Raw genomic sequence first — 17,457 nt, 5'->3', positions numbered from 1 at the left:
AGCGAGCGGGGCCGCCAGGAGAGCCAGGATGGCGGGAGCCGACTGCCGGGCCAGGCGGGGACCCTTCTCGCTGCCCCGGGCCGCCGGGGGCCGCTTGCAGAGCCGGTTGGGCGGTGGCTGCGGGATTGGACCTCTGCGCCCGCGTGGCCGGCCAAAATTCGCTTGTCTGGGGCCAACTGTCACCTCTAATATAACTTACTACTTCCTGGCAGGTCTCCTTTCAGTGGAATTTTGCTAGAAGTTCCTCAGTAGGTAGAATGTAGCTGTTTTAATGGGTGTTTCTGATCCGGTTAATGTGGAGATACTGAAAGTGCTGCTTCCTTGCCGGCCGCCATGTTGGATCCCCCCATCAAATATATTTTTATCAACTATGAAACTGACCATGTGTTTTATATTTGACTTATAATAGTATAGGAATTAGTAATAAATTTTTATAAATAAAATACTTTTGCACCAATGTGTTAATTATGTCAAAATTTAGTAATTCTTAAAGTTTAAGAAGTCATATAACTACATACTGACTTTTGGAAATTATAATACTTTCCATTTTTCTTTCATTTATACTCCTTATTTTATGACGTTTGTATATGGTGAGAAAATAACTAGAATTTATCTTTAGGTACTTTTTAAAATACCTTAATAATGTATAATCCAGAAAATATAATTAGGAGTAAAATAAAACAATGTGGAAAGGAAGAATAACTTGCAGTGTAAAAAATATTTACTTAGACAACAAGTATTGCTTTTGTGTTCACACAGATATTTTTGAAATATGCTAGAAAACAATGACCATTTTATTTTTTTTCAAGCAGTAAAGAAAAATACATTTAGACAAGTTTAGATATTACACATTAGATACTAAATTGTTTAATAATATATGATACTATATTTCTGAAGGCATATGCATATATGTCTAATGTAAGGAGTTCAGGTATTGAGGTTATGAATGTAATTACAGTAAATTCTGCTAAAATATTTACCTACACTAGGCCTCTGATAGGCACCTATAATATGAACCTGAATTTGGGGTTCTGAAATGTACTAATGGCTGGACGCATACCTGTAATACCACCAGTTAGGGAGGCTGAGGCAGAAGGAACATAAGTTCAAAGCCAGCCTCAACAACTTAGCGAGGCCCTCAGTACCTTAGAAAGATCCTGTCTCAAAATAAAAGTAAAAAAGGAGCTGAAGGTGTGGTTCCCTGGTTAAGTGGCCCTGGGTTCAATCCCCAGTACCCGCCCCCCAAAAAAGAAAGAAAGTCACTAATATACAAATATATCATTATGTATCTTTACATTTTACCTCTGAAAGTATTGTAATGAATTTTAATTAGCCACAGAAATTTTATTTAGTATCACATGAAAATAACTTTAAAGAAAATATCACATCTTTTTTTTATTTATATATGATAGCAGAATGCATTACAAGTCTCATTACATATATAAAGCACAATTTTTCATATCTCTGGTTGTATATATAGTTAGTCACACCAATTCGTGTCTTCATACCTGTACTTTGGATAATAATGATCATCACATTCTACCATCATTAATTAATTACTCCATGCCCCCTCCCATCCCCTTCCACCCCTCTGCCCTATCTAGAGTTCATCTATTCCTCCCATGCTTCCTCTCCCTATCTCACTATGAATCAGCCTCCTTATATCAAAGAAAACATTTGACATTTGCTTTTTTCCAAGAAATCTCCATACTGCTTTCCATATTGGCTGCACCAATTTGCATGCTCACCAGCAGTATATGAGTGTACTTTTTTCCCCACATCCTCGCTAACACTTATTGTTGTTTGTATACATAATAGCTGCCATTCTGACTGAAATGAGATGAAATCTTAAGAGTAGTTTTGATTTGCATTTCTCTAATTGCTAGTGTTGATGAACATTTTTTTCACGTATTTGTTGACTGATTGTATAACATCATCTGAGAAGTGTCTCTTCAGGTCCTTGGCCCATTTATTGATTGGGTTATTTGTATTTTGCTGTTTAGCTTTTTGAGTTCTTTATATACCCTAGTGATTACTGTTCTATCTGATGTGTGAGGGGTAAAGGTGTGCTCCCAAGATGTAGACTCTCTATTCACCTCACAGAATGTTTCTTTTGCTGAGAAGGAACTGCAAGAAAATATCACATCTTAAACTTTAAGAGCATTTTATCAATCAGGGCTAGAAGTATTCAAATTCTATCATGAAAACAAACTATTAGACTTTTGACAAAAGATTTCCTGCTAATGGTAAGTCATTCTGCCTTTGACTAAAAACAATAATGGCCACTCATTATTACAGTGACCTAATTACAAAAATTAAATGCATGTTGTGTCTGTTCTCTTAAGGGAGATGCATTAACAAAGCATGGGTATGTGATGGAGATATTGATTGTGAAGATCAATCAGATGAAGAAGACTGTGACAGTTTTATGTGTGGACCTCCCAAGTACCCTTGTGCTAATGATACTTCAGTGTGCCTGCAGCCAGAAAAACTCTGCAATGGGAAAAAAGACTGTCCTGATGGTTCTGATGAAGGCGATCTGTGCGGTATTGCATATTTAATTGCATTTGCTTAACTCTGGAATTAGAACCAGTTAGTCCATTTGCTGTTACTTATTAGAGTATCATTCATTCCTTAACATTCATTCCCTTCAAATGTGACTTTTAGCATTGAACTTTACTTCATTTTTAGGCACTATAAAACATAGCACATCAGAAACTTAAATCATTTTAAATTGAAATATTTATAATCAGAAACTTCTTGAAACAGAAATAAAAACTAGACTGTATCTGGTTCCTTCAACAGTTATAGCATTGTACATATCATTTATATCTCCAAATGCTCATGCTTTACCTGCAACTGAATTGATTATTATTGTCAGTAAGATGCTCAGAACAGGGGAACCTTTTTATTATTGATCTATGGGGTATTGATTACTACCAGTCTATGGATTTCGATATGCCTTCTCATCATTATGATAGAAGTAATTTTTTAGGAAAAGAAAGAGACTGGCTAAAGAAACATGTAAATCTTCTCCAATACGCTATAATTTTCTCTCAAGTTTTTAGTTCTCTTACAATAGCTTTCTTTAGTATGCTTATCTAGTTAAAGAATGTTTTCAATGAGTATTGAAGTCACTTTGCCTAGCCATCTACCTTATGCCAAGCAGTGCACATAAAGGAAAATCACGTTTTCTCTTCTGTGGAGAGATCAGAGATTTATCAAGGAGATTTTTTTAAGCATGTTTTGTAGACTTGTAATTCTATAAACTGATCTTGAAACAATAAATGAAATCATATGCTTTCAGTGAGGCTAAAATGTAAAAAACAAAGATTCAGACAAAAAAATCAAAAACAAAAAAAAAGAAAAGACCTTACAACTAAAATTAATTAAACAATAAAATATTTACAGATAAAAGATGGCAGGATTTATTTGTCTCTTTTCACTTTCTTCCCTTCACACCTTTTCTCTTAACTGATCAAGTTGATGAAAGGCCTGCAGGAAGTAAGTACAATTCTATCAGAAGGAAACTATCAATACTTGTAAAAGCAAAAGTTTGTAGTTATGGAAAGAGTCTAGACTTTGCCAGGCTAAAATTCTATTCTTCAGTTATTTTAATTAATTTCCTAATAATTACAATATAGGCAATAATACCTATTAGGTAACCATGGTAATGATGTCTGAAGCACTATAGATATTGAAAAATATTAGTGCTTTTCCACCTTTTCTTCATCCCTCAAGTTAAATGGACTAAGTAAAAGAGAGAAAATACAGATTATCAAAAATAAAGAGAGTGATAAGAGAACACATTCTGGTTTTCCTATCCTCCACTTTCTGAATTGTAAAAGAGAAAGGAAGTTCCTTCTGAATTCATTTGTCTACTTCAGAATTGAAAATCATTGCTTGCTTTTCTAGTCACTCAATTATTTGGCTAATGAGCTTTGCTCAAATATTTCAAAGGATTACATAGAGTGGAAGGTAGAAGGAAGTTGGTTATGGAAATACCATAGAGGATAAAAAGACAGTTTTGTCCTGATTGCAGAATAAAAGCATACTGAACTACACAGGTCACTTTTCTTGCCCCATTAAGATGGTGAACACACTAGAGAACTAGAGCAGTGGAACTAAAAGCAAACACTAATGGAACCATTGAATTGCCTTCTCTGTTTGTAATTAGTGTGTGTGTGTGTGTGTGTGTGTGTGTGTGTGTGTGTGTATATATATATATATATATATATATATATATATATATNATATATATATATATATATATTAAGAGTATAAATGTGTTAATCCTAGTGGACAATTGTATTTTGTTAGGGGAATTTTAAATGAATTTAATATAGATATGCACATACAATATAAATGAGAAGCGAGTAGAATCATTAAAAAATGGAGCTATTTATGCTTATTATAAGGATATGTCAAATATGAACAAAGTTGGACATAGTAAAGTAGTAAAAATAGATTGTATTCATTAATAATAACCATGGCAATAGGAAAAAGAGTTTCCTATGAATCAAACTCAACTTTATTGAAACCAAAACCAAAAAAAAACTTGAAACTTCAAAATGCTGGAGTATATAAAGTAAAAAAACTAAGTGATATTAACATTTCACTTGTCTGAGGCTGTTAACTACTGCTTATCTGGAGGCAAACAAACTCCTTACATTATTTCATATACTACCTTTATGACAGGCAGCAGTGGCAGCAACTCAAAGTATCCACAGAGCAAAGAGAGTAACTTATCACCTTGAATGTTTGCATTTCAAAAAGAATACTCTTCTCCTTAAGAAGAAAGTTCTGGGTGGTAAAAGAGTCATGTCTCAAGGAGGTGGAGAATGGATTGATTGATTGATTGGTTGATTTAATTTGGTCTTCTCTGGCCCACGAAAAAAGTAGAACATATCTTGGCTTACTTCACATATATGGAGTGTAACTTATTTTAATTAGGAGCTCATTTTTGTTGTTGTACATGATATGGAGTTTCACTGGTTGTGTATTCATATATGAACATAGGAAAGTTAAGTCCAATTCATTCTATTGAGTTCCTATTCCCATCCTTCCTTCCTTCCTTCATTTCTCTCTTTCTAATCCAATAAACTTTGATTCTTCCATCCCTACTTTATTGTGTATCAGCATCCTCATATCAGAGAGAACATACAGCCTTTGGTTTCTTGGGATTGGCTTATTACACTTAGCATGATAATCTCCAGCTCTATCCCTTTACTGGAAAATTTAGAAAGTTATTCTTTCTTGTAGCTGAGTAATATTCCATTGTGTATATGTATCACATTTTCTTTATCTATTCATCTGTTAAAGGGCACCTAGGTTGGTTCCATAGCTTAGCTACTGTTATTGAGCTGTTGTAAATATTGATGTGGCTGCATTACTATGGTATGCTAATTTTAAGTCCTTTGGGTATATATCGAGGAGTGGAATAACTGAGTCAAGTGGTGGTTCCATTCTAAGTTTTCTGAGGAATCTCCATACCACTTTCCATAATGGTTGAGCCAATTTGCAGTTCCACCAGCAATGTATGAGTGTTCCTTTTTCCTCACATCCTCAGCAACATTTATTGTTAATTGTAGAGAATGTATTTATAATTTCAAGTTTTCAACATAATTAAGAGAAAGGTCAGGAACTTATCTATCACCAGATTTTGGCTAGAAGAAATAGGGAATTATCATTCTATCAATGAGCTTTTTCTTATAGACACTGCAAGGTATTGGTGTTCGTTTTAGGGAACTGTGAGACAATATTCTGATGTTTAAATCTCTTTGTATGTTATGTGTGGGTGGATACAAATCATTTGTACCATAGGGCCTCTAGTTTTTAAAAAACCAATATTGAAACTATTGGAGAGGAGATGAAACTGACCAGAGTACCATCAAGGACAGAGTCTTGTCAGATAATAAAAGTTTTGTAAAGAAATTGTAGGGTTAATGACATGTTTTGATTTAAACTAGAACTGACAAGGGATTGGCTGTTCATGTATTGATCTTAACTTATATATTCAGGTTTCTTTTGATATGAATTTTTTTATCCTAAAATCCATCACTTAATTACACAGATAACATCAGAAAGAAGACATTTCAGTACTAAGAAAACCATGATAGTTGAAATAAGCTAAAAACATTGTAACAATCTTATTTCCTGCTGGGCACAATGGCATTTCTTTACAGTCATTCTCTTGAAAAGAGAATGTCAATTGAACTAAAATGGAGCAAATACTTTGAAATGACTGCTGTTTTGAAATGATTGTGATTACTGGTGAGGAAACATATTTTAAGGAACCATGAATGAATCTATTTTTTCCTCCTAAAATAATGCAGAACTTGAATTGAATTCTTAAAGAAAACAGTTAATACAATCATTTTCTTTTCTTATTACTGTAACATCTTTGATAATGACAAATAATAATAAGTGTTGACCCATATACAAACATTAAAGATGTAAAAATGTTTATAAAACCCTTACATTTCTGCTCACTTTTTATAGTGCATACATTTCTACAGGAATCAGAAAATATTCCACACATACAAATAAATATCACCAAAATTTACAAATTATTAGAAAACAGTATTTTTAGCACATTTCAAAATACACAAAATGAAACTGGCTTTTAAAACCACTCGGAAACATTTTAAAAGCAAAGACTAAGCTTCCTTTGACCTCATTACTCTGTATCTAACTGTATCCTCTCTGGTAGGTAGCAGTGTGGTTACAAAAACAGTAATCTGCTATTTTATGCAAAGGTGTAAGCATGTCATTTTTAAATTCTCCAAGTAGACAATGCTGGTTCAATTTTCGAACAATTGTATACTTTTAGACAATATTTTTATATCCATCAAATATTTTTCTTTGTTTACTCAATGTCAGATATTTTTAGCTGCTAAGAATACATTGATGAAAAGAACACATATTTTGTGGGCCCTCATGGATCCTAAAATTTGGTGAAGAAATAGAATGGTAAATAAATATGTCTAAAATATTTAAAATATATATATAAATATATATATATATATATATATATATATATATATATACACACACACACATATATATTATGCAAGCAAATGTCTCTTTAAATGAATGATATTAATGATGCAGAGAGTACTTTTTTTCTATTATGTTAGCCAAAATACCAGGGAGAACCTTTTCTTTAGTGTATTAATATTAAATTTTCATGGACTGATTGAATTCATTATAATAACCAATTGTAAGACATGATATATTAACTATCTAACTTAAAAATAAATACCTGCAGGGCTGGGGCTGTAGCTCAATGGTAGAGCACCTGTCTTACACATATGAGGTACTGGGTTCTATCCTCAGCACCACATAAAAAAATAAAAATATTGTGTCTATCTACAACTTAAAAAAATGAAAAAAATAAATAAATATCTGCAGACAGCAAAGGATACAGAAATCCATTCTGCATTATAATTATAAATCAGATGATACATGTAGAAAAATATATAGATATTTGCATGTTTGCATATATGTGCATGTCCTTGTTTATTTAAAGCTTCGAGATAATTCAAGTATTTGTATCATGAGTGTTTTTGCATATCTTTTGGAAAACATCTACAATTGAATTTTTCAGCTGTTAAATAGCTAAGTACAATCCTTCCAGTTATAACAGAAATATCAAACATATTTTATGTCTACGGGTTAAAGCAAACTATACTCAAAAGTTTTCAAGAGATAAAATCTCCCATTCCCAATCATATCACATAGAATGAAATTTTGTCATTGTTTATGTTCTATCATTATTCTTATTGTAACCTTCAAGAGGTTTCTCATACTGTCATTTACTGTATATTGACTTTAATTCCAGGCTTTCTGCATTGAGTTCAAGGATCAGTATTTAACTGAGGAAAACAATTGATATGACCTATAATCTGTTCCCCTCGTTTTATAGATGAATGTTCATTGAACAATGGAGGCTGTAGCAACCACTGTTCTGTTGTTCCCGGAAGAGGAATTGTCTGTTCTTGTCCTGAAGGACTTCAACTCAACAAAGACAATAAAACATGTGAAATTGTGGATTATTGTAGCAATCATCTGAAGTGCAGCCAAGTGTGCGAGCAGCACAAACACACAGTCAAGTGTTCATGTTATGAAGGGTGGAAGCTGGATGTGGATGGAGAAAGTTGTGCAAGTGTTGGTAAGTGGGTGTTTTCTGTGTCTGCATGTATTTTAAAATAGATTTTGGAAAAAAAACACCTTTGGAGAATTAATAAAAAGGATTCACTTCATTTTAGGTGATGATTAAGTATAAGGGGTTATTTTAGGTCTACTACAAAATCTCTGGAGAGAAAATATTACAATAATCCTTACTGTTATAGCCCATGGAATTGTTACCATCAGATCATTTTGTTTTTAATGATTACTTTCTTGACCATAGCTCCTTCATGTGTATTTTTGGGTGCTCCAAAATATTTACTTTATTTCTGAGGGGGTAAAGCAAATAAAGACTTTAGAACCCTGATATTTTAGTTCTAATCCTGGGATTGGCAATTGTTATGTATGTAACACTAGGCAGGGTGCATGAAACTTCTTTAACCTCAGTTTTCTCATTTTTCAAGAAACAATGTCCATTATAACATTTTCTTCCTTATATTCTATTACAAGAATAACATAAAACACTTGTACTTGTGAGGGTCTCACACTCATCAGATTCCTAGATCCTTAGGGAATGATGGCCTGTCATTGTCTTCTCCAAATTATCAGACAGAATCTATGAATACTTATAAGTCCATGAATAAAACTGAAGGGGCTCTTGAATTTATTGGGTAAAATATTATATTTTCATTTTATTTAATTTCTAGATGACAATTAGTATTTCTTCCAATTGTGAATGTACAAAAAAGACCACAGAAGTTATTACCAGCAGCAATGAAGTTCTAATAGAAATAACATTTTAAAATATTACTTATGTTCATTCAGCCTTTGAAAATCTTTACTGATTCAATAATGGGTTTACTTAAACCCATTGTTCAATCTCATTATCAAATGCATTAATAAAATTCTGTCTCTGGAACTATTTTCTCAGCTTTTTCCAAGAAGAGAATGACAATAGGGACCAAAGTATGTTAGCAAGGAAAGTTTAAATTTTATATCATCAAAATAAATAAATAATAAGGACCTTTTAACTACATAAAAAGTATTTAGTTTAATTTTGATAACTAAATTTCAATATATTTATTTTCTTGTCTATTTATATTTAATTTTTTCTCACCTCTTTTTTAACTTTTTAAAACTGTTCTTTCCTTCCTTCCTTCCTTCCTTCCTTCCTTCCTTCCTTCCTTCCTTTTTTGTACCAGGGCTTGGACACAAAGACTATCAACCACTGTGTTACATGCACAGCTCTTTTTTCTTTCTTTCTTTTTTTTTTTTTTGTTTTTTTGTTTGTTTTGTTTTGAAAAAGGGTCTCACTAGGTGGCTTACAGCCTTGCTAAATTGCTGAGGTTAGCTTGGAACTGCAGTTTTCTTGCCTCAGCTTCCAGACCTGCTGGGATTATAGGCATGAGCTACTATACCCAGCACTTTTTAAAACTTTCTGAGGAGGTCCAAGGGCTTCATTAGAATGCTAAGAACCCATTCATCATAAATCATTATTCATTTTGTTTCCTCTACTTATATTTTTCTTTCTCCTCTTCTCTAGAAATCCTAGATATTATTTTCACTCTAGTAGCTCAAATTTTTCTTTGTTAATTAAGCCTTTTCCCAAATATTCTTTTTCTCCATTTATTTCTCCTGTCAAATTCTAGAATATATTGTTTATAAAAATGTGGTCACATACGTAGATGTCTGTTATATATTCCTATCTATCTTCCTTCCTAATTCTTCACCCCTCCAATGAAATAATAAGAATCATGAAGTCAGAAATCAAGTTATAAATTTTTTATTGTGTTTCATATAATGTTCAGATCAGTTTTGGGAAAAATATTCAATTGGAGAATATTATATTTTTTAGAGGATATGAAGTTATTTTAATCCTTTATTTTAAATTTTATTTGTTTTGCTGTTATTTTTATGGTTGCTTTCTCCTATTAATTTTTAAGTCCTAGAGCATATGCTTAGCAGACATTTATTTTACTCTTTTTCTGTAAGATTCTTACAGACAGTAATTAGCATAAGAAGCTGAAAAAAATAGCAAAGTGTTGTGATGATAATAGTCATTTAATTCATTTCTGTTCAGAATGGGGAAATGATAGATCAAACTTTGACCTAGAAATAATTATAATCATATTTCACATGAAAATTATCTCCATAACTGGTTTTTGGATATAGATAATAAAATTATTAGCATATTTGGAGTTGTTTTGTATCATATTAAATGAATAACAAACTTAATACTAGAATAATTCAACATTCAAATATAAGTGAGCAGGTGCAAAGATAACTGCCCTAATGGAATTGACCTCTTCTATTTCAGGTCAGAATGAAATTCTAAACATACTATGTCATTACTCATTGCCATATTTCACACCTGGCTTTGCCAATAATTTAGGAGAAAAACAAACATTTATTTTATCTTTTGAATTTAAATGAAACTTTTCTTATATGACTAGTTTCAAATGTTGATAATCAATCTGTTCCTAAAAGAAAATGCACCAAATACATAAAATATTTACATGATTTACAGAGTGTGGGTATTTTTAATACCTGTTTCTAGGTATTAAAAATTATTTTTTATTTGAACCAATTTTGTGTGTATAAAAATCTCTTTATTTAGTATTTCATTTGTATCATCCCTTTTTGAAAAGCAGAAAATTCATAGTTCAATATAAATGAATGACTATGAAATCCTGGGCTATAAAAACAAAATTTCTTAATTCTTGTTCCTCTTTCTTTTCTTCTACCATTCTTCACTTGATTCCCTCTTTTGCTAATTTATTTTTTTTCTGTTGAATTCAATCCCTATTCTTACTCATCTTGGTATTTAAAAAAATTAATAAAAATACTGTAGGCTTTATGATGCACATTATTTACACCCATGACCCCCCCCCCATTGTTTTTCCCCTTGAATTTTCATATACTCTTTTTTCTTTCCACTATTTATTAAACTCTTTATTATCTGGGTTTTTATGCATTGCTGAACTGAGTTTATTTTCATTAAGTTCATACCTAACATTTTGCCAATTAAATATAACGATCTTCCATAAATATTACATTTATGACCTTTATTTTTTAATTTCTTACATATCTCACCTTTTTTGGATATCTCATTAGCATATTTTATCAGTTCCTTATACATTCTCTCTTTAATTTATAACTATTGATTACCTTTCTCCTGAAATATTTTTTTTAACTTGTGAACATCCAAAGTATTAATGCTTATTCCATTTTTTTCTCTCTCTCTGCTGGTTGTAAGGGGTCTTACTGGCCAGTTTGCAACATAGTTAAAGAATATGTTAAAATATTATTATTGCATTCCTTTTTTATTTTCTCTTGACCTGAATTAATTTAGAGTTTTATTATATTTCTTTTTTTATTTTCTTATTTTTTCTTTAGATTTTAATTACATGTGTATCCCAGTTTACTTTAGTTTTTTAGCAAAGAGATATGGATACATGCACAAAAATTTATAATCACCATTTGGCCTACTGTGTCCATCACCCAAACCTTAATTTTTGCATGTGTCTATGTGTATTCACGTGGAGAACTCCTGCTTCCTGAGACCTTCCTTTCTCACCTAATATCTGATTACTGTGTCACTTGCATTTCTAACTATACCATCTTTCCTTTTACCCAGTGTTATATCTTCAGGTGGCATCAGTTTACCACAAAATTAATTAGTTAAATATATTCTTTTTATTCTCTTTCAATTGTCCATAGTTCTGTGTATGGTTCCTGTTTTCTTCCTTTACTTTTCCAGTTCTTTGCTGCCCTGTCTCTCCACTCCTCTGATTTTTCCCTACAGCATCTCTAGGATTCAGCCTTCCATCTGCAGTTGAGTAGCATCTGCCCAGAGCAGAGGCCAGGGGATCCAGGTGTTCTAATGATGATGGCAGCCATATCTCAGGCATGTGTGTTTTCAGCCTCTACCTTCTCCAGTTTGTGAGGAGAAAATTGAAAATAAAATGAACATTGTACTTTAATGAAAAAGAGAGAAGGAAATTTAGATCAGGAAGATAAGATGGAATAGGAAGGGGTTAATTCTATAATAAAGAAAACAGGGATGATAAGCAGATAGGCTTCCCTAGGGAGCAATGAGAAGTGAAGATGAAGAAATCAGGAGATTGGCGCTATACAGTACTTACATAATTTGCTTTTGAAAAGATGACAATTTAACATCTCGGTTTCCTTCTAAACCTTCCACAATTTAAAGTTGTCCCTTATTATATATTATTTGAACTCCAAGTGAGTCTGTTGTTCAGGACCTCCTTCAGTTTGGCTCATTTTCTTTCTTCAATCCTCCACTGTGGGCTTCCACTTCAGGCCCATTATGTTTCCATCATTAGTAATGACAGTAAATGCAAAATTGCCAAGAATGTATAACATACTGTCATTTTTATCACTTCATTTTATCTTCACCTTCGTGTTCTCTGCCATTATCATTTATGACCTTTAGCATGACAATGTCTTTCACATTCACTTTGGAAATGTAAACCCTGTACATTCTTTAAAACTTCTTCATTTATGAATAATTTCTATTTAATTTTTATGATTTCATTAATAACCATTCTTTTTTAAATACCTAAAACACAGCAGATTATTTTTTACTCCAAAGAAACCAGTTAAATATTAATAGACTTTGATTTTTATATCTGTGGACACTGAGACCCAGAAATGTAACTATTTGTCCAGGGCCTTCGGCTAAAGAATGTTAAATCAAAGGGTTTGATTTTTCTTCCTTCTGATTCCAAAACAGAAAAATATCCATGCTACTAGAAAGATCCAGGGCCTCTCTCTCTTCTGTATGTATGCACACTCCCAAGATGCCTTTGAATACTTCCATGAGCTTACTTCTTTCAGCACTCAGTCCCAAGCACTCAGTCCAAGCGGAGAGTGAATGAAATTATTTTATACCCCTTATGGAACATAAAACTTTTGTTGCACATTCTTATTAAATGTAATAACTTCCTGTATTTTAAGTAATTGGACCCTTTCTATTTTCTTTAACTACTGACTGTATTATCTCTGTACCTCTCATTATCTTTTGGAGGTCACAGATGGGGATCGAGTTAGTTACATGTCTTACTTCATTACAGTATTATCATTGGTCTATTTTAGATTGTCCCATCTCTTCCTTTATTTTTGTCTCTAAAGCCCACTTTGCTTTCTCACCACTATCTTCAAAGGAACCCATCTCAATGTGGCTCATGTATTTTCTTGGAAAACAGATATTGTTGATATATATATATATATATATATATATATATATATATATACACACACACACACACACACACACACACACACATACATACACACATACACACACATTTTTTACTTATATAAATGATACTGTCGTGTATATTATGTCACCTGCCTTTTTCAATCAACACTACATTTTTATTGCCTGTGCTCTGTGTGCAGCTAACACATAACTACTAACCACTAGAGGGAATAACATGGTTTGCACCTATCACTTTTGCTTATCAATTGTACCATATAAACACATTCAAGTTGCCCACTATTTGTGCACCATTTGCTGTACCAGTAATGCTTCTCCAGATATACATATACCTGTGTTCTTATAGATCTGTGTGACATTTTCTTTAAGATCATTACTGAAACTCAGAATGGACTTACATTTTCTATGACTAAGTGGAACCAGTTGCTCTTAGAATGCTTGCACAGTCAACATTTGTACCAACAAAATTTTTCCAAGCTTAAACACCTTTGGCAGCTCCCCAAATTGTCCGGTTTTGTATTTGTTCACTAATATATAAGAGTAAGATAATATATCATTGCTGGGGTATGCATTTTCCTTATTATTAGATTTTGAACAGCTTTTCATATGCTTATTAGCTTTGTTGCTCTTTAATTTATTTCGACCACTTTCCTTTTAAAAGTATTCCTTTTTCTTATTAATTTGTAGGAATTAACTCTATGTCCTAAACTATAGATGTTTCATATTTATTCTTCAGTCAATAACCTGTTAATTTCATTCACCTTTCTTGAACAATTCTTCTTTGTGTTTCTGCTTCACTTACTTCTTTCCTGCTTCATTTCTTTGCTTACTTTTTCTAGAAATAATTTTTATCTCCTTCATATTTAACATCTTCTTGGTTAAATATTAATTTATTGATTTTTATAATAGTGCATTCATCTATGTAATCATTCAAGTAAAAGACACTGTACTTGTCCTAGAAATACAAAGGGTTTTTATTCTTTGGTTTACCTTTTATTACAATGATCTCTCTCCCTCTCTCTCTTCCTCTCTCTGTCCCCTCCTCCTACCCCCCTGCCACACACCCCTCAGATGTAGATACATAGCAATTGTTAATGGAATGAATAAGTGTTTTTAAAATAAAACTGACATCAAAAAAGAGCTATTGAGAAAAAATACCTAAAAATTTTTGAGAAAGCAACTAAAGGGAGGAAACAACAAAAAGTGTTCTAAAAAGATTGATGGGGAGCTGATGGCATGATCTTAAAGATACAATTTGAATAATCTTTAAGAGTCCATCTTGGTCTTTATTCCATATAGTCTATTCTCCATGCCTTTATGTCTGTCATACTGCAGCAGTATTTGACTATCATTTACTCCCAAAATGGCTATAGTTTGAGGAATGTGGAAAGGAAGTAATAACATACATTGAGCCAGAGAAACGATACACCATTTACCACTTTATAAGATTTTGTTCTGTAAAGTAAATTTATCTGATTATGGGGCAGAGAAATTCCAATAAATTCTTACATATAAGAACAGAAAAGACAGTAAAAGCTCTGAAATGAGAAAGAAAACATTTTAACTATAATATCATTTTTTTATATATATGATAAAGAATCAGGAGCTATTCATATAGAATTGCTAGTTATATAGTTATAATAACAATTTGCCCTGAAAAGACCTGTAATGAAGTCTTTTTTTTTTTAGACAAGTCATCTTCTGATTTCATATTTTGTCTTATAAAAAACATTCTGTGAACCTGTAGTGGGACCTAAAGAAAATCCAAGAAAGGAGAATTATAGACAGAAGAGATTAGGCTCTGAATGTCTACTTGCTATATACTACATTTATAAACATGAAATCATCACTATAAAAATGTAAATCGTAACCTTTGTTTTGCACGTATGTCAACTCATGTGCTACAGCAGAAAAATGACAAGCCACTTCTATATTAAGAATATGATATATTGGTTTGAGCTGTTAACTTCAGTCATTTATGAGACAGATCTAGCATACTGAAAGCATTTTTAGACGATGGTTAAAAAATGGATGCCTCCTTTATAATTTACAGATATTCATTCCAAATTGAGTTTGCCCCCAAAGAAGTTCTTATAGCTACATCAAAATTGAAACAAACCTGAAATTTATTCATTGTATTTTATCTCCAAATAGTTTATGCAGTTTTTTTAATTAAAGTAAAAACCATATAAGAATTGAGATTTTAAAATTCAGTCTTCATGATGTCCCACTAGTTTACAAAATGACATATTGGATTATTCATTATAACCTTATTCTCTCTAAGGGGAAATAATAATTCAATCAGTCAATAGAAATCTTAAAAATAGTGGTATTTGGGATATTATCTCAGTTCAGATTTCAGATATGAAAGAAATTAAGAATTTATTGATTTTTGAACTCCATTAAACTGTTTTATCAAGTGTAACCAAGTAAATATTTATCATTATCAAGTGTAACCAAGTAAATATTTATCAAAGAGATATATATATTATTTCAGCCAAAATTGACCACAATAAATATAAGAATTTAAAAAATCACAGAGCAATTTTAATAAAATAGTCATTGTTTAGAGATTGCAAATGTGTTTTTAATTCATCATGAAATCTTTCCAACATGTTTAAAAACAATTGAGAACAATGTGTCCACAGTCAATATTTTTTAAATATTCAGAATTATTCATTATGATTTAAATCATTTTGTAACTGTTATAAAATATTAGATAACTTCACGTTCTCTGTTCATGTATTCTTAACTCCCCAATGTTAGTTTCTTTTTTGAAATTGGTATATCATTCTATTATTATAATTTGTGTTCTTAGAGAACAAGTAATACTGCTTGTAGGGAGTGCATTCCTATAGTCCCATCTAATGGGGAGTGAGAGGCAGGAGGAAGACCACAAGTTCAAGGCCAGTCTAGTCAACTCAGAAAGCTTTTCTCTGAAATATAAAGTAAAAAGGGGGAGCCATGCATGGCAGCATATGCCTGTAATCCAATAGATCCGGAGGCTGAGGCAGGAGGATTATGAGGTCAATGAAGCAACTCAGTGAGACCCTGTCTCTAGATAAAAATGTAAGAAAGAGCTGGGGATGTGGTTCAGTGGTTAAGCATCCCTGGGTTAATCCCCAGTGAGAGAGAGAGAGAGAGAGAGAGAGAGAGAGAGGAAGGTAGAAAGGAAGGAAGGAAGGAGAAGGGAGGGAGGGAGGGAGGGAAAGAAAAGAAAGAAATAGAAATTGGAATAAATGATCTTAATGTTCGAAAAGATAAAATAATATACGGTAAAAAGGACTGGGGATATAGCTCAAAGGTAGAGCACTTCTGTGGAATGTGTAAGGTCTTAGGTTCAATCCCAGCATCATATGCCCCTGCAAAAAGAAATTTATTTATTTATTTTATCAAGACATACACAATATACACATCTGAAACTAGTTTCTTTCTACTCCTGCATATAATTTTGATATGTCTTCATGCATTTACTATAACTCTGTTTATTCCACTGAACTGCATATAGCATTCTACTCTGTAAAGAGATTAAGGTTTGGTCATTTCTTTCATCTTAAGGCCTTGGATGTTGTTTGCAGTGTTTTGCAATATCAAATGATGTTATAGCAAATGTGTTTATGATGTTTACTGGTACACAAGCTGAACCACATATTCAAATGTGTCAGCATGTTCAGTTGCACATGTTTTATTCTATGATAGTCAAATATATTCAAATGGTCATAGAAATACAATGTATGAAATCTCCCGATTTTCTCAATCATTGCTAACACAAATCAGCACAAAGAATCAAATTCCTTTTCTCCATCTTATCAGCTACATTCACAACATGACATGTTAGCTATACAAATTTTTGTGACTCAGTTTCTTCCTCTGCAAAATGGCTTTGGGTTTTCTTGATAATCTCTTTTGTTCTATTTTATCAGTTTCTACTCTTTTTTTCTAATTTGAGTTAGTTCTTTATTTTTCAAATTCTTTAGTTGAAATATTATTCTTAAAAGGATAGATTTACTATTTTATTCAAGTAGCACAAGCACATAGAGAAGAAACAGCACCAAAATTTGGTATACTTTTTTTTTTTTTTTGTT

At 32.1% G+C, this 17,457-nt stretch overlaps 1 protein-coding gene across 1 annotated transcript in view; it reads left to right on the top strand.

The window, feature by feature from the left end:
- The window catches only part of Lrp1b (LDL receptor related protein 1B), a 1,807,788-nt gene that overhangs the window by 1,141,491 nt on the left and 648,840 nt on the right, over positions 1–17,457 (top strand). The window contains exons 22-23 of the mRNA XM_015479144.2: positions 2,346–2,546; positions 7,928–8,173. Of these exons, the coding sequence (XP_015334630.1) occupies positions 2,346–2,546; positions 7,928–8,173 (447 nt within the window). The remainder of the gene's footprint in view (positions 1–2,345; positions 2,547–7,927; positions 8,174–17,457) is intronic.

The sequence above is a fragment of the Marmota marmota genome, unplaced genomic scaffold, assembly GCF_001458135.2.
Source record: "Marmota marmota marmota unplaced genomic scaffold, marMar, whole genome shotgun sequence".
In the NCBI taxonomy this organism is placed as follows: domain Eukaryota; kingdom Metazoa; phylum Chordata; class Mammalia; order Rodentia; family Sciuridae; genus Marmota; species Marmota marmota.
This window is presented reverse-complemented; position numbering and strand designations above follow the sequence as displayed.